This window comes from Bombus huntii, chromosome 6, assembly GCF_024542735.1.
Source record: "Bombus huntii isolate Logan2020A chromosome 6, iyBomHunt1.1, whole genome shotgun sequence".
Lineage (NCBI taxonomy): Eukaryota > Metazoa > Arthropoda > Insecta > Hymenoptera > Apidae > Bombus > Bombus huntii.
In genome coordinates, this window is record NC_066243.1 from 16018552 (window position 1) to 16043303 (window position 24752).

A 24752-nucleotide genomic window follows, 5' to 3' on the forward strand; every position below is an offset into this window, starting at 1 on the left:
TCGATTGACACGTAAAAAATTCTTTTTTAATTTACATAGAATTATTTTGAAATTTTCAGGAAATATTCTTAAAATAATACCTACAATGAATCGCACGAGTATATTCGTACCTTTTATTTTTTGTACCATTATATTTTCCATGGAAAAAATTCGAGTATTCGTACACTTGTCGATATCTTTTATAGACATTACGAAACATTTTGAAATTTCATTAGTACTATAATGACGGTCAACTATCATAATTATATTGGTAAAATTTGAAACGATCAATTCTGAAAATATATACAAAAGTTACAAGATATTTAGTATAAGTATATATATTTTGTAGAAATCAAAAAAATATTTAAACAGTCAATTATCTGCGATATTAATAAGTCTGAATATTCAGTGGGTAGGACGATCTTAAGTATTTATTATATGTATAAGGTGACTTATCATACTCTATATTAATTTTTTGCTAAATATAAATTTGCAGTAAATATCTTGCATCTTTTATATATATTTTCAGAGAGTTCAAATTTCTCCAGTATAATCATAGCAGTGGCGTCTCATTGTGATGCTAATGAAATTTCAAAATGTTTTATATAATACGTACAATATATGTATAGAAATTTTCTATGGTGAGTGTACGAGTACTTTTGCCAGCCACTGTATATTTACTTAAAGAAAATATCAAAATCCAACAATCGAATTTTTCGAAATTTCTAACCACGGAAGACCTCTTAAAGAATTGTACTGGAAAAGAACAATGCAGCTTTTCGCCTTGCCTTTTAAAGGCGTCACGAAGTGTTTTCATCTACCAAGGTGTAATAAATACACCTTTCGCTCGAGATCTTCACACTAACGTGAAAGTCTTAGATACGTGCAGTTATATTCTACCTGTATCCATTTAAACGTAAATAAATCAGTGTTGTTGAAGCAAAATCTTGTGTATTTTAACATTTAAATGTTTTGTTACAGTGTTTTGTTACAGAAAAGTGCACTAATGTACCAAATGGTACCGTTAATACTAATATTTCTAAAATCAAACATCCATGATGTATCAATATTATTTTATGTTTGACCAATATTTCCTGAAAAAAGACATCTCTACATAGACAAGAATTAATAATTAAACACGTAATAATTATATGAAATCCGTAAATCTCGAGTTTACACCTAAAATTTGTTTTCGACAAATCTCTTCGACATGAGTGTTTCAGGTATGATGTTTATAAAGATCAATCTTGATATCTGGCCTATCTAGGTACATAATTATACAACAATTTCTATATTACTTTTCTATACATATGTTTTCCAATCAGATACAAATTTGATTTTTGTAGTGCATTAAGTAAATCAATAAAAATAAACATAAATTAAAAAATAATATGTATTTGGTCTTAAGTTGACACGATTTATGGCGCTTGCGCAGGTAAATCTTTCAATGTTATCCTTCGAAATTTTCATAGTGTACGAAAACATATTTTTATTGAACAATGAAATAAAAGGAAAAAATTAACATTGCTTAATGTAATAAAAAGGGCATAATAAATTATATATATTTATCTCATTTCACCTTTAATTTTGAATTTTATTGATTTAATTAATCTCTCTTAAATTTTTACCATATAAAGAAAATTTAAGTATATTGGACCACAAAATATAAATACATGTCCCAACAAAAATTGTAAATTAAAGAATAGAAAATATTCAAATAAAAAATGAAAATTGCATTTTAAATGATCACATTATCGATTGAAGATGCATATGACCTTGTCAAATGACATCACGTTACTAAATTAGGAGTTTACTACCGCGACAAATGTGTTGTCACATACACCATACAATTAAAAGATTCTATGATGATTACGTGTTTTGCAATTCATTTGCAATTTGCCATTCCTACTTTGTTGCCCTCACATCATTTAGAGGAAATGCAATGCACACATTTATTCATCATATCAAATATTAATTTACTTATTTTTAATATATTATCCCTGACCCATGATAAATACTAATAAATAATGAAAAATGCATACATAACATAATATTGCATTATTAGAGAAGTTCTTAATAGCATTTATTACTACATAATAATTTTTACAGGTAATACTAAAAATATCTAAATATAAAATCAAGATTGTCCTTTGAAATTTGTGATATCACATAAAAATATCATTCACTATTTATTAAGTAAGTCATGCTCAAATCAAGAATATATAATATTTAATTCTGTTATCTAAATATTATGTAATTATTTAGAATTTATAACATATCTTTCTGCCTTCCTTCTTTTTTTTTTTTTTTGAACAATATAATTAATTTTAATTATTATAATTTCTCATCGTTTATGTTTATTAATGGCAAGGTACTGGTTTAAATTATCTGTAAAGTTTCTTATACTTTTTAGATAAATTATAAAAATTTAAGTATCATAATGACAAATAATTCAAGATATCTAGGATATCACAATAATATAAATAGAGAATATTTAACAGATGGAGATGATAATCATCGTGCACCATCAGATCGTACAGTATCTGAATATATTGTGTCTACTGACCATGCTACAATGGTAATTTATAACTTTTATGTACAATTATAAACATATGTACTATAATTAATATGTTAGTAATTATGAAAATTTGCATTATACATAAAAATATGTATTAAATAAATAGTGTATGTATAATACAATATGTTACCTTATAATACTACTTACTACTATAATAGAACATTCAAGAGATATATTACTTATTATATATGTACTTAAATTTGATAGATGAAATCAATGAAAAAAGATCATTCAGACAAATATGAAAAAGAAGAAGGAAGACAATCACGAAATATACACAATAGTCGTGGTTCAATATTATCTGGATCTTCAAGACATAGTCTTCATCCTCTTAGTAAAAGTATTTCACATGGTAGCATATGTGACAATGGTTCAGATATATATGTTACAAGTGCTGCATATAGGGCAACTTCAGATATAAGGTTGTAAATATAATAAAATATAATATGTTTTATATGTATATGATTGTATCATAAACTGCATTATTATTTAATCAATAGCCATGTATCGCATCACAGTCTAACACCAAGTTCAAGATTAGGACATCGAGCACCCAGTCATTGTAGTTATGGTTCTGCAAAATCAGTAAAATCTCACACATCTAGAAAAGATGGTATTATTATAGAAACCATGTCGACACCTAATCCTTTTTGCCCAAATACCAAAGGAGTTTGCTGTCTTATGTTACTTCTTAATCTTGGTTTAATTCTTGTTGCATTAGGCTTTGTTATAGTGATTCAATTTTTTCAACCATTAATAGTTTGGTAAGTATATGTTTAAAAGGAATTATATAATTTTCCTAGTTTCTCTTCAATTTTATGCAGAACAATATTATAAATTTTAATAATTTATATTATAACTTAATTTCATAAAAATATTGCATATAAAGGGATTTATTTTTTAAGATTTCTTAAAATTAACATTTTGGAATTGTTTTAGGATTTTGGGAATAGTTTTTCTTGTTTTCGGATTCCTAACATTGATAGGAAGCCTCATATACTGCGTACATGTATTTCGAAATGCTAAACATCCACATGATATCAATCCAGAGGATCTTTATTGGACACGATATTGGCAAGGACATGTAGGTTCAGCACCTGAAGTATATTACAAGGCAGAGGATAAATATCATGATGATGGATACAGTGATCGTTTGAGCAAGTATTCACATAAATATTATGATCGGCAAAGATATTAAAGAGAAAAAACATCTACTTCATGTAAATGTGAATATATGCAATGTGTTTATAGTAATCTATACATAACTTACATATGAATTGATTTCAAGACATAAGAAATGTATATATTACATATATTACATATATACATTAATTGTACTAACATATTTAAAATCTAGTTTATGAAACTATATTTTGTATAAAATAGTAAGTATTATTTATTTTATACATATATATTATATATTTTATTTTGTAATGAGTATATTTTATTTTTATAACTTATCTTCATATGCATAATCCAGCAATATTTCTATCTTGCATGCAATAATAAAAATAAAAAACATATTAAGTAGTTGTATTACATCTCTAATTTACTTATAATAATTTATTTAACTCATAAAATACATCTACCAACGTCTTGTACTTCCAACTGTACAGTCAAATAATTTTTCATTTAAAAATTCTCCTTGACCATCGAGAATGAAATAGAATCTTCTGCCTTGAATCTTCATTGGCAAGTAAGTTTTCATTTCCTGCCTTGCTAATGTAACTTTAACCTTATGGGGACACATAATTAATTACTCATTATTTTAAATTAATTATTAACTTATTTTAATTATTACATTAAATATTTTTAGTTAGTAGATATATTAAAAACAATATTATGTTTAGTTTGTTTCAATGAAACTATAAAATATTTTATTCAACTACAAAAATATATACTTCAAAGTAAGATAAAAATGACTTTTGTTATTGTTATTGTTATTAATAATAAATTTAAATAAAAATACATACCTTTTCAAGAGGAAGTGTAATGCTATCATATCTTTTAAATAAATGATTAGTGATTATAGATACATCTTTGCCACCTTTATGTAAAATAACGTACTTTATAAATCTTCGATTAAACAAATATAGTACTATACTGGCAGGAGGTCCTAAACATGAAAATACATGCGTGAAAATAAATTTTTAACATATTATGTATTACTTTATATTTGATTTATTTTATCTAACATATATTTATTATTTATTAGATTTTACCAATGAATATAAGCATGAAATATAATTATTTTATATTATTTATATACATTACCTATTATTATAGAATATGCAAAGTACATGAAAGATGCTCCATTTATTTTTATGTACTCTGTCCAAGATATATCCTTACACCATGTTGTTATATATTTTGGACTATAAGTTGCCACTGCTATTAATGTATTACAAAAAATCCACCCATAGAAAAGTAGTTTCACTACTATGAAATCATAAGTGTCTTTATTCTTATATAATATTACATTATTTTGCACATTTGTATTTACGTCTTTCAAATCGTTATATATTTGTTTCTTACATTCTCTATAAAATAATTAAATAAAATATTATTTAGGTATTTTACAAAAAAGAAATTAATTTTCATAAAATTGCATTTTTTATATAAGTATAAATATAAATCATAAAAAAGTGTTATATTACCTTATACTTTTTATTCTAAATGTACATTTGGACGAAGAGTGGAGAGATTTATAAAGCATAGGATTCCTATATTTAGTATTTCTTACCAATGATTGATAAACAAATTGTAACTTACAAAGAGAATTTGTTGCATTTCTATGAAATAAAATATTCAACAGCATTGTCATATTATTTTACCTATAATTATTTATGATCTATATCACTTTCATTTCATTTCATATTTGAATTACATTTATTTTATGAAATAAAATTAATTTAATATGTAGAACGTAGACATTAGTATATCTTTTGGTTATGTTACCGTACGTCATATATTACCTGCTATTACAAAGAAAACATTTCATTCATATGATTGTATGTAATTTGTAATTGTAGAAACATACAACATCATTATCTAATTCTGAAATACGAAATAATATAGTGTATTATTTCAATAATAAATCGTAATGGGTAAAATAAGTATAATACTGAATTTAAATATACAGAAAAGATATAATATAAAATAAAAGCTTGACTATACAATGATACAAAAAATAATATTTTAAATACTTCGTAAAAAATTTTTTTTGATTATCTATCTTCAAATAAAATTATAAAGAAGAAAAATTATTATATATTATATAAAATTTCATATTTTGAAAATATATAATATTCATTATAACGTACATTAGCGCATTAATCAATCTTAATCATGAATGCTAAAAATAAGAACATTTTGGTTAAATAAATAGACTTAAAAATGATTAGAATATAGGAAATAAGAAAAATCGCTGTACCCACCGAAATAAGGTCGCATAATAAGCGAAAGCCGATAAGAGATTATTATTATTATTACTATTATTATTAATTCTTAATTTTATGTTATTTCTGTATATTAAATGATGTTTCATATCTAATAAAACATATTTTATCTTTACATATTTTAAATCACAGTTATTATTTACAGTATATCATATTAATCGACATTTCTTAAATTTACAAAATATATATCATTAATATAGCTTTTGGAAAATATTGAAAAACTTATACCATTATTGATATTAATCTTTTTTGTGTTTCACGTATGTTTTGATTAACTATCGAAATTAACCAAACGATCAATTTGACAGTTTCCTTCGATCTTTTCACATCGATGAAATTGTTGACGTTTGTTGCTAGAACGATGCCCATGTATTATCGGCTGCTTTTAATAAAATAAATAAATACAAAATGGGTGACTTCTTGGCATCTAATAATATTTGTGGGCAAAATTTATTACGATTAGTATCTCGTGGAAATGCTATTATAGCAGAATTAATGAGATTAAAGGACTATGTGCCACCTGTATTTAGGTTATTTATATTCTATTAAATATTTTATATAAATGCTGTGTTATTAATATAAATACGATTATTAGCCGAATTATTATATTTTAATAATTCTTAAATATTACTTATAATATATTGTATAAATTGTATTATAAATATATTATACAAGCACGTTAATTTTCTCTTACTTTACAGCTTGAACTCAAAACAAATTGTACAAAAGTATGGATCTATTATAATTGATTTTGTATATTTTAAATCTGCTAGTACATATGAGCAAAAAATAGAAAATGACCCAGTAAGTACACAGGAAATGATAAAATTATATAAATGAACTCAAATAGTTTTTAACATTTATTTTAAATTTATAATAAAATCTAATATTTTCTTAGATTTCTTTATCTAAAATTTAATTGTTCTAACAATTATTCTCTTTAGATACTTCAAGAGACAGATGAAGAATTACGAAGTAATTTTTCTGATATAATTTCAAGATTTTATTTAGCCTTTGAAAGCATGCACAAATATGTAACAGATCTAAATCTCTATGTAGATGAGTTAGGAGATGGAATGTATATTCATCAGTCTATAGATACTATTATGCTCAACGAAGAAGGAAGACAATTAATGGTATTTCTATAATTTATAAATATCTGTTTTATAATTAAAGATATCCTAAATTATATTATTTTTTGATATTCATTAAGTTTAAATTAAATGATTAAATTTTAAAGTTATTTTTATTCTTCTTGCAATTATGATATTAAATTGTATTTTAAATTATATCTTAGAAATATATTAAGTATTGTCCTATATTAAATATTAAATTGCTTCTATTAGCTTTTTATTTTTATAAAATTTTATAAAACATTACAAATGTTTGTTATATGGTTGTACTATTTTTATAATAAAACTTTTGATGTATTGCATTTACCTAAAAGAAAGGTAATAATCATATTTATGTTAATAGTGTGAAGCAGTATATTTATATGGTGTTATGTTGCTTTTGGTGGATTATCATTTTGAAGGATGTATAAGAGAAAGATTACTTGTTTCTTATTATCGATATAATGCTCAACGTTCATCCTCTACAAGAGTAGATGACATATGTATGTTATTACGATCAACAGGATTTTCTAAAATTTCTAATAAACGACCTGCAAATTATCCTGAAGAATATTTTAAGTAAGTTCTTACAATTTTTTCATTTTATAATGAATCTATATCTGTTTTATAAAAGATTGATTTTGCAGAAGAGTGCCACTAAATGATTCCTTAATTGAACATATTATTGGACGCTTGCGTTCTGACGAGATATACAATCAAAGTCTTGCTTTTCCACATCCAGAACACCGTAGTACTGCTCTCTCTAATCAAGCATCAATGTTAGTTATAATTTTATCATTTAAACCATCCATATTACATACTCATACAGCTATAATGAGGGAAACAGTAGACAGATTTTTCCCTGATAACTGGGTGATCAGTATTTATATGGGAATAGTAATAAATTTATGTGATTGGTGGTTACCATACAAAGCAGCAAGAACAGCACTTAATAATACTTTGGAATCATCAAATGTAAAAGTAATTGCACAAAACTATGGTCAAAAAATGAAGGTAACTACATTTTTTATTTTTAATGGTAAAGCGTTCCCCAAATACTTGACTTTAAAATAATAATTTAAAATATTTTACCTTATTTTATTCTTGTTTTAATATTATAATATATATATATATATATATATATATATATATATATATATATATATATATATATATGTTATTCATTATGGTAAAAATTTATTTTAGAAATTAATATGTGAAACGGAGGAAGTGCAATTAGCAGTGACTTTAGACGAGAGTGCAATAGGTTCTCTGGTAAAATTAGTAAGGGAGTGTAATGTAGTATTACACTGGATACTTTTACATACTGCAACGTCAACTATATCATTAGAAGATTCAAAACGTTCACGCATGCTTAGACAATTAGTAGTGACTGAAAGCAAATATACTACATCTGATTATCTGCAATTGTTATTAAGTACTGCTCAAATTGAGCAAGGTGTTAAACAATTATATAAAGACGTATGATTGACATTTCATACATTGTATAATTATATGAAAAATTTAGGAAAAGTTTCATTAACTTTCTTTTCAATTTTTAGTTGTTATTTGGCAAAGAAACTAAATGGATTAGGGATAAAGGAACATGTGTTGAACGTATAACAGATCTTGCTCAAATATTTGGTGGTAATAAATCACTTGATGGTATTGAAAGAAATCAAAATTTGCATACTTGGTTTATGGAGATCAGTAAACATATTGATTCATTGCAACAAGAGGATGGAAGAAAAATAGTGCAATTATTACAGGCATTAGAAGAAGTGCAAGGTAAATATAATTTACTTACAGATAACATATATCATAAATAATGCAGTAGAAGAAGAATGTACAGGTTCTTCCTGGACTTTGAAAAGATCATTGAGGTACTTTCAAGACGAAAGACATGTTTCCATTTCAGACAATAATTCTGCAACTTTCATTGGTAGACTTGCTCGTGAATAAAATAGAAGAAATTATAATTAGCTTAACTCTTTATTATGATATTGATTCATAATAAAATTTTAATTTTAATTTCAATAATAATTTCAGAATTTCATCAATTGGAAAACAATTTACATATATCACAGTATTTAGCTGATACACGAGAAATATTGCATAACATGTTGCGCACAGGAAGCATAACGGAAGATACTATGATAAGTTTAAATATAGTGACAGATTGTTGTTATGCATGGAATATAATGGAATCATTTATTGATACAATGCAAGCTAGTATAAAAGAAAGTCCTCCTACTGTAATAAAATTAAAAGCACTTTTTTTGAAAGTAAGCTTCATGTATGATTTAAAAAATTAACTTTTATTTATAATAATCAACATTTCTTCTACTGTAGCTAATTTATTTCCAGATGGCTTCAGCTTTAGAAACTCCTTTATTAAGAGTAAATCAAGCACACAGTGCAGATTTATCATCAGTATCACAGTACTACAGCAGAGAACTAGAAAAATATGCAAGGCGTGTCCTGCAAATAATACCTGAAACTGTATTTGGTTTACTTGCTGAAATAGTACATCTTGAAACCAATGCCTTTAAAGAAATTCCTACTAAACTGCCAAAAGACAAATTGAAAGATTATGCACAATTAGATGATAGATTAAAGGTATGTATACATTTTTAACTTCCTTGTTTTATTTAATTCAGTCAAGATTTAGAATAAACTCATATTTTTAAGTCATCATATAATAATAACAAATTATTTTAGATGGCTAAATTAACATATGCTGTATCAGTATTTACAAAGGGGGTGTTGTCTTTAAGAAGTGTTCCATTAGGTGTATTAAGAGTTGATTCACATCGCCTTTTAGAAGATGGTATACGACAAGAACTTGTAAAAAAAGTAACTCTAGCTTTAGATAATGGTCTTATTTTTGAACCAAAATCAAAAGTAAGTTTTTATTGCAATGTGTTTATTGTGAAGATATTTTATTAGAAGTTGTTATTAATGACGTGTCATTCCAGATATCATTGTTACAAAAACTGCATAATTTAACAGCAATAATAGATGGCTACCGTAAATCGTTTCAGTATATTCAAGATTACATAAATATTAATAGCTTAAAAATATGGCATGAAGAAGTTTGTAAATTCATGAATATTTGATTTGTACACATTTATTTATATTAATATATATTTATACATGACTTTTTATGATTCACAGATAACATATATCATAAATAATGCAGTAGAAGAAGAATGTACAGGTTCTTCTTGGACTTCGGGAAGATCATGGAGGTACTTTCAAGACGAAAGACACGTTTCCGTTTCAGACAATAATTCTGCAACCTTCATTGGTAGACTTGCTCGTGAATTACTTCGAATTACAGATCCTAGGTAAATATTTTTTTATATTTATATATTATATGTAAATTTATTTTTTGTACTACTTTACTATGTCTTCTATTATTTTGTATCATTTACATTTTCATATTAATTGGTTTTCTAAACTTAATATATAGATATAACATAATTAATATATTATAGTATTCTATATATTCTATTGTATTGTCATTAATCAATAATTTTTACATTCATATTTTTAGAACAACTGTATATATTGAACATTCTCTTGCCTGGTATGATCTCAAAACACAAACGGAAGTATTAAATTATAAAATTTTTTCAAGAACATTAGAAGCAATTGGCACACCCGGTTTAACTGGTCTTGATAAACTTATTTCCTTTTACATTATTACTGAATTAAACAGTATGATACACCATATAGAAAAAAATATTCGCAATAAAGTATGGTCATCTACAATTGATTATTTTGATGCAATATTGAATTCTGTGGATGGCCCTAAAGGTAATGTTATTGAATAATGATTGTTATTTATATATCTATAGTAATTTGTGAACATTTATTTTATCAAATATGTGTATTTAGGTAACATGTCAAAATTTCACAGTTCCATTACTGCTCAAACAAGTAAATTTTGTCCACAATTACTTGACTGTGTATTGAAAGTCGGACATTATCAACTTCTTAAGAAAAAAATAACGTATGAATTAAACACAGCTTGTAAATTTGAAGCAAAGCATATGGAAGCGGCATTGCAAACATTAAACACGTATGTATAAATATTAAAAAAGTATTTCCTGTTCATATTAATTTCCTTATTTCTTATATTTTTACGGCTTTCAGAGCTATATTATTTGAAATTGATAAACAAAATAGCAATGAACAAACTGAAACCGAGAAGAATGAACTATTACGCGAGCTTAGTATCAGATTAGATTGGGCTGGTATAAGCAATCCCCATAATAATATTTATATTAAATCTCCAAATATAAATAATATTGCACTTATTATGTTTTTACTTACTGTATTACAATTATCCAAATTACAATATTGTAAAAATACAGGTAATTTAAATATAAGTATATATATAAATTAAAAAAAATAATGATATATACATATAAGTAATTATAATATATAAATAAATAAATAAATAACTTTACGACACAATTGCAGGAAGTCTTTTGAGTAAAAGACCTCAAGATCCTCTTGATGCTGTAGTTTTTGTTATTGGAGTACAAACTATTTTACGTCAATGTACCTATTCTGCAATGACACGCTATGTTAAATATCTTTGTATATATGTTCTTTCTTGTGTTGCTCCAGATAGGTATACTAATTTTTTACAATATACTTAATAGAAAAAATTCGTCATTACGTATATTAAAAACATTTTGCTCCTTGCAGTATAAAAGCAGGAAGTGATGGAGAATCAGAAGGATATAATACTTTACATATTCTAGAATTATTTACGAGATATTCTGGTATATCACGGTCACTTATACTTAAAGAAATTCCTATGATCATTATGGATCATTTCCAAGCAAAGACTGCTAAATAAATAATATAATTTTGTGGCTAAAAAAAGTAATTCGCATTACATTGAAATATGAAAAGTATAAATATCGTTTATTTTGTACATACATTTAAATATGGATCTGTATTTTGTACGTACATATATTTTAATATATGTATAGATGTATCAGTTCTTGTTAAATGAAAAATAATAAAATTCTATTACTATTACAAAAACATGTAGTTATTTTTCTAATAAATACATTATTTATTTACAATAATCATTAAATACTGTTATTTCCTAGACAACTGATTGTTATGTTCAAAATTGATACCTTTTGATATTCCTGAGTGAAATTTGAGAATATTTTTTATATTATGTACTAAACGCGTAATAAAGTAATAGTACTCAATAAATCGTTTAACACATTCTGCTAAAAAGATACAGTTGTACTGCATAAAAAATTATACATTTTTTTCATCAAAGATATCTTTATTTTAAATAATGGGTAATGTCTGCTTCAATATATTGCCGATTTCTTTTTTTAAATTTTTCATCGAAATGTATAAAAGCACATCGATTGCGTCAGCAGCATTAGAAATTTTAAATGACGCAAATTATATGTTGCTAATAGTAAAGATATTAAATGTTACAATAAATTATATCTCAAAAAATAAAATATGAAAATAAATATGCAAGATTCTTAATAACAACATTTATCAAAATTTGATCAACTGATGCTTTCAACTATAGTATATCTTACTCTAAAATTCAAATAAATTAAATTTTTATATTAAATTTTCATATAACGAATACATATGTGGAACTATAGCTGCTCGTCATCCCTATCTGTAGCAGAAATTTACGTACGCATTGGCGGCTCAACACGGTATTCGGTGCGAGCGGCGGCAATACGGCGCTTCTCAAACAATCTTTGCGATATCCTCGTTTCAAATTACATTAAAATAATATTTTTAAACCCAATCCAAACATTATCACGATTACGTAATTATATAGTCAATTTTAAGTTGTATCATATTTTATATATTGTTAAAAATGACAAAATGAATGACATAGAAATTTTTGCCGGCAAAAACGGCCGTTATCAGAGCGTGAAGACGCCGACCGCCGCTTCGCTTCCTCATAGATTACTAGAAAATTTACTGTAAATATTTAAGAGAATATTATAATACTCATTAAAATGCTTATAAAATAAAATTATTTTTCTTTTATTATATTTTACATTATTTCAAATTATATATACAATATTTTAAATAAATAAATGAAATAAAATAATATCATTGATAGGATATATGGGCGGCTAGGACGTCATTGACGCCGTCAGCGGTGACTGCAACGGCGATGCTGACGGCCTGCTACAAAAGAGACTGCGATAAACTCCGGGCGCAGTCTTTCTTGCTTATACGTGCGGTTACAACATGGTCTATTTATACTTAAAATTTAAGTTGCAATTTCTTAAGATTTCAGATATCGTATTGATGCAAAAATGTGCAGCAAAAGTGTTTATTATATTCTTATTATCATTAGAAACAATATTATATATTTACACTACACTTTTTATGCTTCAAATTTAAGTTGCAATTTTTGAAAACTTTATATTATATCGTGCTGATATAAAAATACGCGGCAAAAGTGTTTATTACGTTTTTGTTATGATTAAAAATAATATTTTATATTTATACCACACCTTTTATTAATCATTAATTTGTATATCCATATTTTTTATCTCAATGTACATTATTTTTAAATATTTATTATTTAGTAGATTTCCATTTCGCTTACAAAATATATATATATATGTACATAGATATTTCAAATTATACTATGTATTATACATTTAATATAAGAAAGCAAGAAATGAAGTATGTAAGTATCATAATTTCTTAATTATATTTATATTCCAACTTTTATATTTCATTTGTGATTAATGATTACGATATGACCTCGTGGTATGTATCAACTTGAATTTAAGAAGTTCATCACTCTCGTAATACTATAATTTGCATAATAAGTATTGCAGAATGAAGACAAAATCATATTGATATCAAATTTTAATTCTTCTTTAATATTATTAAAAATTGTATGTATCAAACTAAATTAAAATTACAAACTTTCAACTTGTAAAAATGTTTAATTTACTATTTCCTACAATTTAGCAATATGAAGTTGTCTAATATAAAATAAAAAATAGAAGGAAAAGAAACATATGAATGACACTTATAGTTATTAAGCTAACATTAATATTTTTCTTTCAAAGTTTATACTCTTCTTACACATTGTTTTCTCTTCATATATGTATATAAATCTATTTATTTCTTTCACATAAGAATATACTATAAATAAGAATTAATTAAACAATTTTATTATATAATTTTTATAAATGTACAAGTATAATTAATAAAGCTTTTTTTAATACTAGAAAACCATGCGAGCAAGTGTCATTATTGTATTGGCTTTCGCCACTGGGATTGTTGTAGCCACATCTAGAAATCATAATTATTCGCATTTCGTAAAACATCATGCAAGACCACGAGTAATTCGAGGCTTTAAACCTGAATATATGTCTACGGCATATGGTTTCGGGAAAAGGCAAAGTACTATCGATGTTCCAAAACTCAATAAACAGGAACGAATTTTATCAACACTTTTACGCTATTTTCCACAAGGGTACATACATGTTTTAATAATTTAATTCTGTTAAATTATTCCCGTATATCAACAATTAATAAGAAAGATGCAAGTGTAATTTAATAAAATAATGAGCAATCAAATTTTTTGATATAGTTAATACGATATAAATATTTTAATTTCAGAATTCCCGTAGATTGGTTACTTCAACAATTGAAAACGAATCCAACTTTTGCTACGAAATTAACACAAGCGTTAATGGATGAACGTACTGATTTTACGTCAATGATAGATCGCTCTAATCCAGAAAGAATAACTTGGCTATATTAAATCTTTTATGTATGATCAAATGATGTACACAATTCCTAGCTATACCTTCTAGTTTAACAAATCTGCGATATTTAAAAAACTCTTTTGTTGTTATTAACACATTAGTTTCCTAAAATAATGCATATAATAAAAGTAATTATTACTAAATAATGTATCTTTAATATATGTACTATACTATTTTTAAATATCAATATACGATATTCTCTTCTGAAGAATTTAATAGATGTAATTTATAAACTAAAATGTGATTGATTAAGTTTTGACAACCTATTATTTTATACGTTAATAAGCGATGGAATTCTTTAAAGTAAATAGAATTTCAAGCTTATACTGTTAGAGAAATATGCAATTTTTAGCCATTAAAAACATCGAAAAGGTAGATTGTAATCATAAAACTAACGTATTGTTAAATCAGTGTTGCCAACTATAAATTCTTAAAAATAAGCGGAGGAACAAAAGATATACATATATATATATATATACATATATATATATATATACATATATATACATATATATATGTATATATATATATATATACACACATGTAGGTTCAGGGTGTGACTATCTATCTTAAGAATAATCAATGGTTCACAGCCCAGAAGGGCTTCGGTTTCTACGTTTCACGGACATTTTCCTTTGTGCATGTTTCTCCTGTTGTAGTTTTTGCGATAGCAAAATTGATTCGAGACGCAGATACATTTAATTTTGGAATAGAATTAATCTGAAAAAGAATAAAACGGGAGCAGAAGTGAAATCTTGAATACGCAATATCTAAGTGACGCCGGCCAGCTTAAGCCTTGGAGTCTTAAAATCTCCAAAGGCCCACAGGCATACACGAGACTAAGGTAAGAGTCCCATGAGACATTCTCAACAATAATATATATATATATATATTTTTATAAATGATACATGAAATTCCGTGACATCTTTTGTTCAAAGTTCTACAGATTGGTACGCAGTAATATTTAATAATATTACAATGTTAACCTCAAATATTCATAAAAATCTTTCAATAAACTGGGAGTCAGTATAGTCAGTCAATAATTAATAACATATCATGAAAGAATTGTGAAATTTAAACCCTTTTTAATGTGATTGGAAATTTTTGTTTTAATGCACATTAATCTTAATTCTCTGCATTATTTTGTATATGATAATAATTCACAAAACATTCAAAAGTATATGTGTTATATACAGTATATATAGTTCTATATTAATGTACAGCTTTACTGCATTGATGTAGGACTAAATTTCAAATATTATTTTATTTATAATTTACAAATTACAAACATTTTATATTACTGACATATATATATATTTCATATTATATATTCATAATTACTAGGTATTACATTTAACACCAAAATCTGTAATAGATTTGTTGTGCAAAATTTTCTTTTTATTGTTTTTTAATATGGTTTTGAATTCTAGTTTAAACAAATTTTAAAAACGACTTCTCATGTATTAAGCTCTAAAAATAAATATATTGGTATAAATATGAATTAATACTGTGTGGTTGCTTTATATAATAATAGTTTATAAAATATGACATTGACATCAGTTAATAAACTCAAATTCAGCTTTTAAATATTATTACTTCAATCTGTAAATGCATTAGTGATATACTATTGAATTTTGGTGTATGTTTGCAAATATTAAATATTTTTATTTTATAGTATTCGTAGACAATTACTTTATAGTTAAAGAATTTATGTTTATAAACATGGTTTTAGTTTTAATTAATTTCTCGCTCTCATATTTGTAACATCTTTATTATTATCATCAAATCTATAAATTATATTAATTTTTTTATTATTAATGACAGTCTGCTATACATTTATATTATATTTATATTATTTTGTATATAAACTATAAATGACATGATAGAAAGTTAAATGATTTTTGTTCTATATAGTTTCACTTACTTAGTATGATGATAAATGTACAAATACTTTAGTTTCTCTTTTCCTAAATTTTTCCTCTTCCCTTTATTCTTTCTTTCTCCATGCCCAAAAGACATTCTTACAGGTTGAAAGTCCGTTCGTTATAGTTTCTAGTGCAGTACAAAACGGTTTGCGGTTTACCGGTATTTCTTAGTTTGTGTTGTGTTCGAGTTGAAAGTTTAAAACGTAAAATAAAAAGTTCGGGCAAGAAATCCTGAAAATTAACAGTATGTATTGTAAATGTGAAAAAGTTCAGTTTATGTATAAAGTACAAAAGTTGTTAGTAAAAAAAAGTTATCAACGTGATATAAAAAGTATGTTCGACACAGTATGGATTGCTCGCGTTGTGCCTTCAAGAGCAAGTACTGCACAGGCTCTTATTGATACAGGTAAGCCCTGTGATGCTACTGATGCAGATTTTTCAGTGCTACATTTGGTCGGTTCGGCTAAAAAATTCACTTCTCAAGTAAGGGGAATTAACAATTTGTTTAAGCAGTGGTCCCATTTTTTGTCAAATCATTATTGTATATGTTATAAAAAAGAATAACTTTTTTACAGGTTAGAATAGTTCATCATGTCAGACTCTGGTTCAGAAAGTTCCTCTTCGGAGGGTTATGATGGAAGGAGAGATCGTGTTGCATCTGCTGACAATGTGGCATCACCAAACTTCTCACACCATTCATCTGTATCTGGACGTAAATCTAGAGCAAGTTCTATATCTTCAAGAGAGAAGTCACCTGGATCTATTATATCAGAAAGAGATTTAAAATCCCCAAGATATACACCAATATCTCCAAAATCTCAAAGATCTGGTTTAGCATCTCCTAGTGAAGTGGGTTCTCCAAGATCAACTCGTAGTTTATCAAAATCACCACCTACTTCACCAAAATCATATCATTCAGGAAACAATTCTTTGGATTCGCCAAGAACTGATCGCAGTTTGTCTCATTCTCCTATGCAAGATGAGAGATCATGCCCATCTAGTCCCCATGATTCTAAATCTTTACATCTTGAAGATACAGAACCTAAACAATTTGAACTGGAAGTAGATGCACAAAGATCTGGAGACAATTCCCTTAAATCTTATTCCTATAAAAATAGTGAATCGAGACAAAGTTCACCAAAATCACCAAGGTCTGGACGTAGCTCAGCAAAATCATTAATGTCTGGAAGAAGTTCTCCAAAATCAGGTCCAGCATCTCCTATGGATGATCAAGAGTCAGAAAAGCATTCTCCACCTCATTCTCCACCACAACATATAAAAACTTCATTTAATGAATTGGACGGGGAACAAATTTCAGATGGAGATATCGAAGATGAACCTGAATCAATAACTAAATCAAAACCCACTCCAATTACACATGGTGAAGATTTATCAGATGTTTCTGATCTAGAAAGTATAGATGGAGTTGATGGTACTATTGAACATGAATCAATACTCAAAGAAAATCAACAAAATGAAGAGAAACGTATGAGTAATGATAAAATAGAAAAAGAAGATAAACATGCACCAGTTGGATTAACAGAGGAAAGCGAACAACTAGATTTTGAAGCTGATGGTCAATGGAAAGATGAACGTGATGAAGGTAAATAATCTAAAAATTATTATAATTTAAAATAAATATTGTTAAAAATTAAAAACTATTTTTAGGTGAAGTAGAAGGACCAATTATTAAAGAAAGTAAAGACAAAGATGATAAAGATGGAAAAGACAAAGATAAAGATAAATTAAAATCAAAAGAAGGTGGTGATGCTAATGATAAGGAAGAGGGAGAAGAGGATGGGGAAAAAGTAGAATCAGAATTAGAAGAAGGAGAGCTTAGTGATGGTGATGATGTTCGACCAGAAGAAACAGAACCAAGACCTGTTTGTCGCTTTTATAACCGAGGACAATGCACATGGGGAGTTAGTTGTAGATTTTTACATCCAGGTGTAACTGACAAGGGAAACTATACAATGTTTGACATGGTACGACCAATGGCATATCCACCACATGCAGCTACTCCACACGAATTTAGGCCGCATATTGAAAGGCCAAATATGGTGCGACCATTACCTGGATATGGAGCACCATCACATACACCAAAAGTAGAAGATCTTCCTGCTGAATCTGCATGGGAACGTGGATTACGACATGCTAAAGAAGTAAGTTTTTATTTCATACTTCGTAAGGTATCCTATTTAAAACAAACTACATCATTTTTGTAAGCTTCCTTATTTCCTGTAGCTAAATTTTGAGTAACCACAAGTGTACTTTTTACGAATTTCTAAATTTTAAGCATACAGAAGATTTACATTTTCTTTAATACATTTTTATGACTTCTGAGACTAAGTTTCCATGACAAAAAAAAAATAATTTATAAATGTAAGAAGGACATTACTATATTGAGAACTCAGAAAAAAGTGATATTAAGAAAATTATTGTTTTCACAGTTCTTCCCATTTTTTGACTCAGCAGCCTTGAAGAAAGATCTTGGTTGGTTTAGCTTACAGAAAACTAAAATTAAACTAAACAAAAAACTAAACTAAAATTAAAACTATTGCTTATTGCCTCTTGTTCTTGCATATCTCTGTCCCCTTCTTCCTTTCTCTATCCAACATCCTCAGCCATTCTGTCCCTCCTTTTGAATTTCTATTCCTTAAAATCTCAATTCTTACACTTCTTTTCCAATTTCAATCCCACGTCATATTGTTTCACTGCCATGGAAAAAATACTTATGAGTAAAATGCTTTACAAAATAAACGGAAGTTTTATATGTTATACGATATTTTTATAAGAAATATTTCTATTCTTATCTACTTTTCTACACAGATGATGCGCAAAGCAAATAAACGCAAGGAATCAGATATGGACTTCGAAGAAAAGAAGATGAATTTAAGTTTAGGACAAGATGAATTAGATAGAGAAGCAGGATATTATGTAAGAGCAGCTAGTCCAGAACCACCTGTTGAAAGATGGCCTCCTAGAGAAGCACCTAGAAGAATACCACCACCAAGGCTTACACCAGAAAGATATATTGATGATCCTGATACTTATTATGCACCACCAGCAGCACCACCAGAATATTATAGGTAATATTTATTATTAAAGTCAAAAAGCAAATTAGAAGTATTTGTTATGTATTTTTCAAATTTTTAAGACAAATATTCGAATACCGCTTTTTCTTTCAAGGAGAGTACATTATAAAGCAGACTCTCGAGTCACTGCTGAATATAGGGAACGTATCGATTATCATGCAATTCCTCGTGGAACACCTCATTCTGTTTCTCCACCACCACATACTAGAGAAAGAGAGAGAGAAAGAGAACGTGAGCGTGAACGCGACAGGGAACGAGAATATTATGAGAAATATGAGAAGAAACATAAACGTCCATCAAGGGAAGTCATAGTAGAACGTATTCCACCGACGAAACCTTGGCGAGAGGAAGAACCACCACCAGAAGAAAGAAGTAGAGGAGATGAGTGGGCGGATCCTTGGATGCGCCGGAAATCTCCAAGTACGATACGTCGAAATACATCATCTCGACGATCACGAAGACAGTCGTATTCTTCAGGTTCTTCATATACGTCCACAAGGTAACATTTATTTTTAATTATAGAAATAATATAAAGGCTATAATTTTTATGTTATTAAACATACATTACAAAATTATTTAAATTATAATCCAATTTTTTAATTTTTTTTAATGTTTACACGTGAAAAATCCGTACAAACGTACTGTATGCTGTTTTTAGCTCTAGCCGTAGCTCAAGCCGCTCTAGCTACAGTTCTTACGACTCCCTATCCAGGTCCCGATCACCATCCCCTCCTTCTAGAACCCGTGGTGCTGGCAAGGGGAAAGCAGTGGTGACATCGCCACCTCCTAATCCGCCAACGGTTGCAGCTGCTGCACCTCCGCGTGGTGCCATGTTAATGAATCCACCTGCCCCTTCTCCTCGTCCACCTAAAGGTTCTATTTCCCCTACAACTGGTACGCTTCACCGACGTGCTGGTCTCAATCCACCTGCACCGAGTCCGCTTTCTTCCCATCAACGTCATCACGAAAAGGCAAGAGACAAAGCAGCGATAGCTGCGGCTGCAGTAGCTAAAGTTATTAAAAGTCGATCTCGATCGAGGTAAAAGTATAAAAATTATATTTCATTACTGTAATAAAATTTAGACTTTTGAGATCTTATATCGATAAAAACAACAAGATACAGGATGTGTATTACTAATATAAAAAAATATGTTTTTAGGTCATCACACAGTAGTTCAGGTTCAGAAAGCAGCGGTAGCAGTACTGATTCTAGCGAGTCAAGTTATTCCTCTTCTTCCAGTGAAACACGTCGAAGGAAAGGCTCGACTCCACCAGTAACGCGAAAGGATTCCAAGGGTATTGATGCCTTAAAACTTAGTGGTACTAAGCAACAAATCAAGCTTACATTAAAACCACCAAACAATACTACAACAGTTAAAAAAGTTGACCGATCTACTTTAATGGCTGGAAAGAAAAGAGGTTTAGAATCACCACCGTTAATTGATAGTAAAGCAAGCGTTGCTGCAGCTGCAGCTAAAGCAGCAAAGAAAGCTAGTTCACGACGAGAAGAATTATTAAAGCAACTCAAAGCCGTGGAAGATGCAATTGCGCGTAAGAGATCAAAAGTTTAATAATGCAGTATACATTATTTGTCATTTTGTATACATACATACATAGACACAAATATTTCTTAGATATATATAATTAGCTGCTACAAAGTAACATGCGATATGAAAATAAAATGAAAAATTCATATCAGGGCAAAAGCATTTCTAATTTCGCAAATTTTTCTAATCACAATGTCAATATTTAACTTCTTTTTTTCATCAGCATGTAAACCAACATACAATGTTAAATATAGTACTGTGTCATTATAACTTCTTCATTATTGAAAATTTAAAAACTATTTGTGCTTATATGTGTACACACGTACACATATGCCTGTACGCGAATGTATATGTAAAGACAAGCCGTACTTTGTTTCTAAGAATTAAATGATCAGAGTGATTCTTATAAGTAGGGTAAAAATAAACAAGATATCGTTTTAAACTGCCAAATACACGTAAATAAAAACAAACGTGTAATTTATTTGTATATGAATGAAAGATTCTGTTGAAATATACAATATATCTATGATCATAGCAGACCTAATATTTTTTAATATATACAAATTTCGTGATATTAAACGACAATAAAATGTCGCGCCAGTATAAATATTCTATAACCTTTTTTTATCTTACAATAAATTAAGTTCATTATTGTCACTTTGTCATTAAAATATGGTTAAATATGGTTAAAATATGGTTTTGTTATACATAAATTTATTAGACAAATTTGACGATATAAAAGCTTGTTTTAAAGAAAAGTATTCTTTCTTGTAAGTTCCATTAGAATAATGTACAGCAATTTTCTTCAAATTTATAATGTAAATATAATAATGATAATACACATAAAGTTTGAATAATAAAATACATATGATGGTTTATTACAAACATTTTATCAATAAGACAAACAATAGTTTAGTAAATACAAATTACAAAATAAGATCACAAAACATGTCTATAACAGTAATTATGTATACTGCATAACAATGTCCTAATTAATTTAACAGTCCATGAGGAGGTAAAAAAATTATTTTATTTAATATTTCATATATAAATTAGTAAATTACAATAAATCACAATACTTACATAACTGGTTTCTATTTTAAAAAGAAAATAGCAGCTTTAATTTGACAAAACCACACCAGTAATAAATACAATTTATCCAAAGTTCAAAGTATGTACATTAAAATGCTATATATACAAGACTCGGAGAATATCATTTTACTAGCATTTTCTTCCATCAGATAAATTTAAACTCTACAACTATTAAATATCTGCACAAATTAAAAGAGGTAAAACTATTATAGAAATATGTTAAATAAATGTAAGCATCTCAGGATACTACATTTTTACATTCAATCTACATATATGTAAAAAGGTGATATAAACGTATCAGAAATGTCCAATTCTATTGATAAATGTGAAAGCTAGAGAATTATTTGATCATTTTTATGTCCTGGAAGCAGATATCTCCGAATCTGATTGCCTATTAGTACCAATTGTGTCGATATTATCCTGACTTGGGCGGATAGGAAATCCCATAAATCTATTGGTACCATTCAGCGTACTACGTCTCGATCTGATCGAACAATTGTCATGGGTTTTTGTTTCATTGTACTTAAATAAACCATCACCGGGCGCGGGCAATGAGTTTTTTGGAGACTTAAACCACCATTGATAGGTAACATACCATGTTAAAATAGCGGCTACACCTCCAAGAAATTTTTCTATCATAATATGATAATAGAGCATTGTAGATATCAACATAGTATCCCAAAGTAATTGTTGCAGTGTCATTGCAACGAAGAGACCTCTCAAATAAGGGGTAAGCGCTTTATGTGCTTTCTTTAAAAATTCCAAATCGGAATCAGAAAGATTTCGAAGTGGTCCGATATTGGGCTCATTTGGTGTAACTCGCGAATGTTCTTCGCGCATAATTAAATCCTTTATACCCTCCCAGCCGACTAACGAAGAGCCTTCCTCGGCTAAAATCAAGCTTGAATATATAAGAATAAATGTATGCCCGGATATATCAAAACCACTCCAAAATTTACCAGATTGGAGACATTTTGTTTTTGTCTGTAATTGTATATCCTTTGTGCTAAGGCATCGGCCATAATTTGTTTCGATATAATTAAACAATTTGATCCATAATAACCATGCAGTTGTGGCTAAACCCAATCTGGCAAGGTGTTTAAGTAAAACTGATCTACGACCACATCCAAGTGTGTGCGCGGTCAATGCAACCCATGGAACAGTTACGGTCAGTAACCATCCCCATCCCCACTTTACAAAATACTGGTTGAGAGCATTATCTGGACGCGAGAAATATGTTCTTGGCATGGTGATAAAATCTGCTACTAATGATACTACGAATATCGCGCCGCAATATATAGCTACCTTGAGCCTTGTATCGAATAGCAGAGACTTTTTGCAAACGTGTAGAAACATCGTTACAAGTATAAGACCTATAGAACTTGGGGCAGCCGTCGGCCGAGTTCCACCTCTGTCTTCTTGAGCCGAATTCGGACGAAAATTTAAACGACTCGACCTTAAATTACTTGGTGACGAGCCGAACATTGTGGAGCTACCTGGCGATGTGTGCATGCCTCTTCGTTTCCTCGTAGCCATCGTGCAATCAGTGCACAGAGGTTATCATACGTACGTTATTGATATTTATGATGTACATTACTGCATGATAAATTAATTTTCCTTTCACACAATCAAGGTTAGTTTCTAGCTATTCCGTGACACGTTTCTTTCACATATAGTTAAAAATTCTTAATATACTTGATGTGCATGAATCAGTTGGATTACAGATTACAGATTATCAGTAGATATAGGATATTCGATACTCAAAATAGTGCTACGTAACTACGTATACTGTATATTTCTGACTAGACTGATTTGCTCTGTCATCCAATAGTCTTCCCCTCCCCTTCTCTGTACTTTGTACTTTTACTTGAAACGTTTTTATTAAGAATGAATATTCCATGTGCTCGTTTACCGATCGTTTTGAATATTTGCGCCATCGATCGCTACGATCGATGATAGATGAGTGGCTCACTGATATGGACCCACGTCTCACTGTAACTGATCTGATATGTATTATGTATACTACGGATACGAATTTGCCATAACCACGGGCCATAAGCTAACTGAATTGCATACTGTTGAGGCAAATTGAAAGAAACTTTAGATGCCAGCGTCGCCTTCGTTTGATCTAAGTAATAGAGGAATATAGCGC

General features: G+C 28.1%; 6 protein-coding genes across 17 annotated transcripts; 4 read left to right on the plus strand and 2 right to left on the minus strand.

The window, feature by feature from the left end:
• The first annotated feature begins 389 nt into the window (after positions 1–389).
• On the plus strand, positions 390–4093 carry LOC126866655 (uncharacterized). 4 transcript variants are annotated; one of them, XM_050620511.1, is made up of 7 exons: positions 390–895; positions 961–1202; positions 2089–2175; positions 2393–2557; positions 2765–2979; positions 3058–3321; positions 3497–4093. In XM_050620511.1, the coding sequence occupies exons 4-7, from the start codon at positions 2420–2422 to the stop codon at positions 3753–3755; spliced, it is 876 nt and encodes a 291-aa protein (XP_050476468.1). In that variant the 5' UTR covers positions 390–895; positions 961–1202; positions 2089–2175; positions 2393–2419; the 3' UTR covers positions 3756–4093. The 4 variants fall into 4 exon arrangements, with proteins under 4 accessions (XP_050476468.1, XP_050476469.1, XP_050476470.1 ...); XM_050620513.1 differs by lacking the exons at positions 390–895; positions 961–1202 and adding an exon at positions 1212–1414; XM_050620512.1 differs by lacking the exon at positions 2089–2175 and having other exon boundaries at positions 390–1202.
• On the minus strand, positions 4086–6385 carry LOC126866657 (transmembrane protein 223). 3 transcript variants are annotated; one of them, XM_050620521.1, is made up of 7 exons: positions 5995–6364; positions 5881–5912; positions 5533–5614; positions 5215–5391; positions 4832–5097; positions 4531–4673; positions 4086–4292 (listed from the first exon to the last, which is right to left on the minus strand). In XM_050620521.1, exons 4-7 carry the CDS (start codon positions 5379–5381, stop codon positions 4143–4145), a joined length of 726 nt encoding a protein of 241 aa, XP_050476478.1. In that variant the 5' UTR covers positions 5382–5391; positions 5533–5614; positions 5881–5912; positions 5995–6364; the 3' UTR covers positions 4086–4142. The 3 variants fall into 3 exon arrangements, with proteins under 3 accessions (XP_050476478.1, XP_050476477.1, XP_050476479.1); XM_050620520.1 differs by lacking the exon at positions 5995–6364 and having other exon boundaries at positions 5881–5922; XM_050620522.1 differs by lacking the exons at positions 5533–5614; positions 5881–5912 and having other exon boundaries at positions 6244–6385.
• A 17-nt stretch (positions 6386–6402) lies between these two features.
• On the plus strand, positions 6403–12194 carry LOC126866641 (WASH complex subunit 5). 2 transcript variants are annotated; one of them, XM_050620488.1, is made up of 17 exons: positions 6403–6545; positions 6717–6819; positions 6960–7151; positions 7492–7706; positions 7775–8141; positions 8334–8609; positions 8690–8915; positions 9177–9412; positions 9495–9746; positions 9849–10031; positions 10106–10222; positions 10305–10477; positions 10687–10949; positions 11031–11214; positions 11289–11509; positions 11619–11772; positions 11850–12194. In XM_050620488.1, exons 1-17 carry the CDS (start codon positions 6424–6426, stop codon positions 12001–12003), a joined length of 3438 nt encoding a protein of 1145 aa, XP_050476445.1. In that variant the 5' UTR covers positions 6403–6423; the 3' UTR covers positions 12004–12194. The 2 variants fall into 2 exon arrangements, 1 of the variants encoding a protein (XP_050476445.1); XR_007689983.1 differs by lacking the exons at positions 11619–11772; positions 11850–12194 and having other exon boundaries at positions 11053–11214; positions 11289–11434.
• A 1073-nt stretch (positions 12195–13267) lies between these two features.
• Positions 13268–15321, plus strand: LOC126866284 (allatotropin-like). Its single transcript, XM_050619671.1, has 3 exons — positions 13268–13845; positions 14399–14646; positions 14793–15321. The coding sequence occupies exons 1-3, from the start codon at positions 13777–13779 to the stop codon at positions 14935–14937; spliced, it is 462 nt and encodes a 153-aa protein (XP_050475628.1). The 5' UTR covers positions 13268–13776; the 3' UTR covers positions 14938–15321.
• Positions 15322–15514: 193 nt separating this feature from the next.
• Positions 15515–22042, plus strand: LOC126866356 (zinc finger CCCH domain-containing protein 18-like). Of its 6 annotated transcripts, none has more exons than XM_050619830.1 (7): positions 15515–17349; positions 17442–18469; positions 18535–19028; positions 19696–19955; positions 20056–20460; positions 20620–21000; positions 21121–22042. In XM_050619830.1, the coding sequence occupies exons 2-7, from the start codon at positions 17458–17460 to the stop codon at positions 21530–21532; spliced, it is 2964 nt and encodes a 987-aa protein (XP_050475787.1). In that variant the 5' UTR covers positions 15515–17349; positions 17442–17457; the 3' UTR covers positions 21533–22042. The 6 variants fall into 6 exon arrangements, with proteins under 6 accessions (XP_050475787.1, XP_050475786.1, XP_050475789.1 ...); XM_050619829.1 differs by having other exon boundaries at positions 15515–17272; XM_050619832.1 differs by having other exon boundaries at positions 15515–15785; positions 16957–18469.
• A 474-nt stretch (positions 22043–22516) lies between these two features.
• On the minus strand, positions 22517–24166 carry LOC126866372 (acyl-coenzyme A diphosphatase FITM2). The gene has a single exon (XM_050619866.1). It carries the CDS (start codon positions 24134–24136, stop codon positions 22955–22957), a length of 1182 nt encoding a protein of 393 aa, XP_050475823.1. The 5' UTR covers positions 24137–24166; the 3' UTR covers positions 22517–22954.
• Between the last annotated feature and the right edge of the window lie 586 nt (positions 24167–24752).

Bases quoted from the DNA above. Each gene is read 5' to 3' on its own strand.
- LOC126866284 (XM_050619671.1), top strand. From the start codon at position 13,777: ATGTACATAGATATTTCAAATTATACTATGTATTATACATTTAATATA. The intron at 13,846-14,398 runs GTAAGTATCATA...TTTTAATACTAG, and splicing joins GAAAGCAAGAAATGAAGTAT to AAAACCATGCGAGCAAGTGT. The intron at 14,647-14,792 runs GTACATACATGT...TTTTAATTTCAG, and splicing joins TTACGCTATTTTCCACAAGG to AATTCCCGTAGATTGGTTAC.
- LOC126866657 (XM_050620522.1), bottom strand. From the start codon at position 5,381: ATGACAATGCTGTTGAATATTTTATTTCATAGAAATGCAACAAATTCT. The intron at 5,098-5,214 runs GTAATATAACAC...ATTATTTTATAG, and splicing joins TTTAGAATAAAAAGTATAAG to AGAATGTAAGAAACAAATAT. The intron at 4,293-4,530 runs GTATGTATTTTT...TGTCCCCATAAG, and splicing joins TTACACTTCCTCTTGAAAAG to GTTAAAGTTACATTAGCAAG.
- LOC126866356 (XM_050619830.1), top strand. From the start codon at position 17,458: ATGTCAGACTCTGGTTCAGAAAGTTCCTCTTCGGAGGGTTATGATGGA. The intron at 18,470-18,534 runs GTAAATAATCTA...AACTATTTTTAG, and splicing joins GAAAGATGAACGTGATGAAG to GTGAAGTAGAAGGACCAATT. The intron at 21,001-21,120 runs GTAAAAGTATAA...ATATGTTTTTAG, and splicing joins AAAAGTCGATCTCGATCGAG to GTCATCACACAGTAGTTCAG.
- LOC126866641 (XM_050620488.1), top strand. From the start codon at position 6,424: ATGGGTGACTTCTTGGCATCTAATAATATTTGTGGGCAAAATTTATTA. The intron at 9,747-9,848 runs GTATGTATACAT...AAATTATTTTAG, and splicing joins AATTAGATGATAGATTAAAG to ATGGCTAAATTAACATATGC. The intron at 10,223-10,304 runs GTTTGTAAATTC...TATGATTCACAG, and splicing joins TAAAAATATGGCATGAAGAA to ATAACATATATCATAAATAA.
- LOC126866372 (XM_050619866.1), bottom strand. From the start codon at position 24,136: ATGGCTACGAGGAAACGAAGAGGCATGCACACATCGCCAGGTAGCTCC.
- LOC126866655 (XM_050620512.1), top strand. From the start codon at position 2,420: ATGACAAATAATTCAAGATATCTAGGATATCACAATAATATAAATAGA. The intron at 2,980-3,057 runs GTTGTAAATATA...TTTAATCAATAG, and splicing joins AGGGCAACTTCAGATATAAG to CCATGTATCGCATCACAGTC. The intron at 3,322-3,496 runs GTAAGTATATGT...GAATTGTTTTAG, and splicing joins TTTCAACCATTAATAGTTTG to GATTTTGGGAATAGTTTTTC.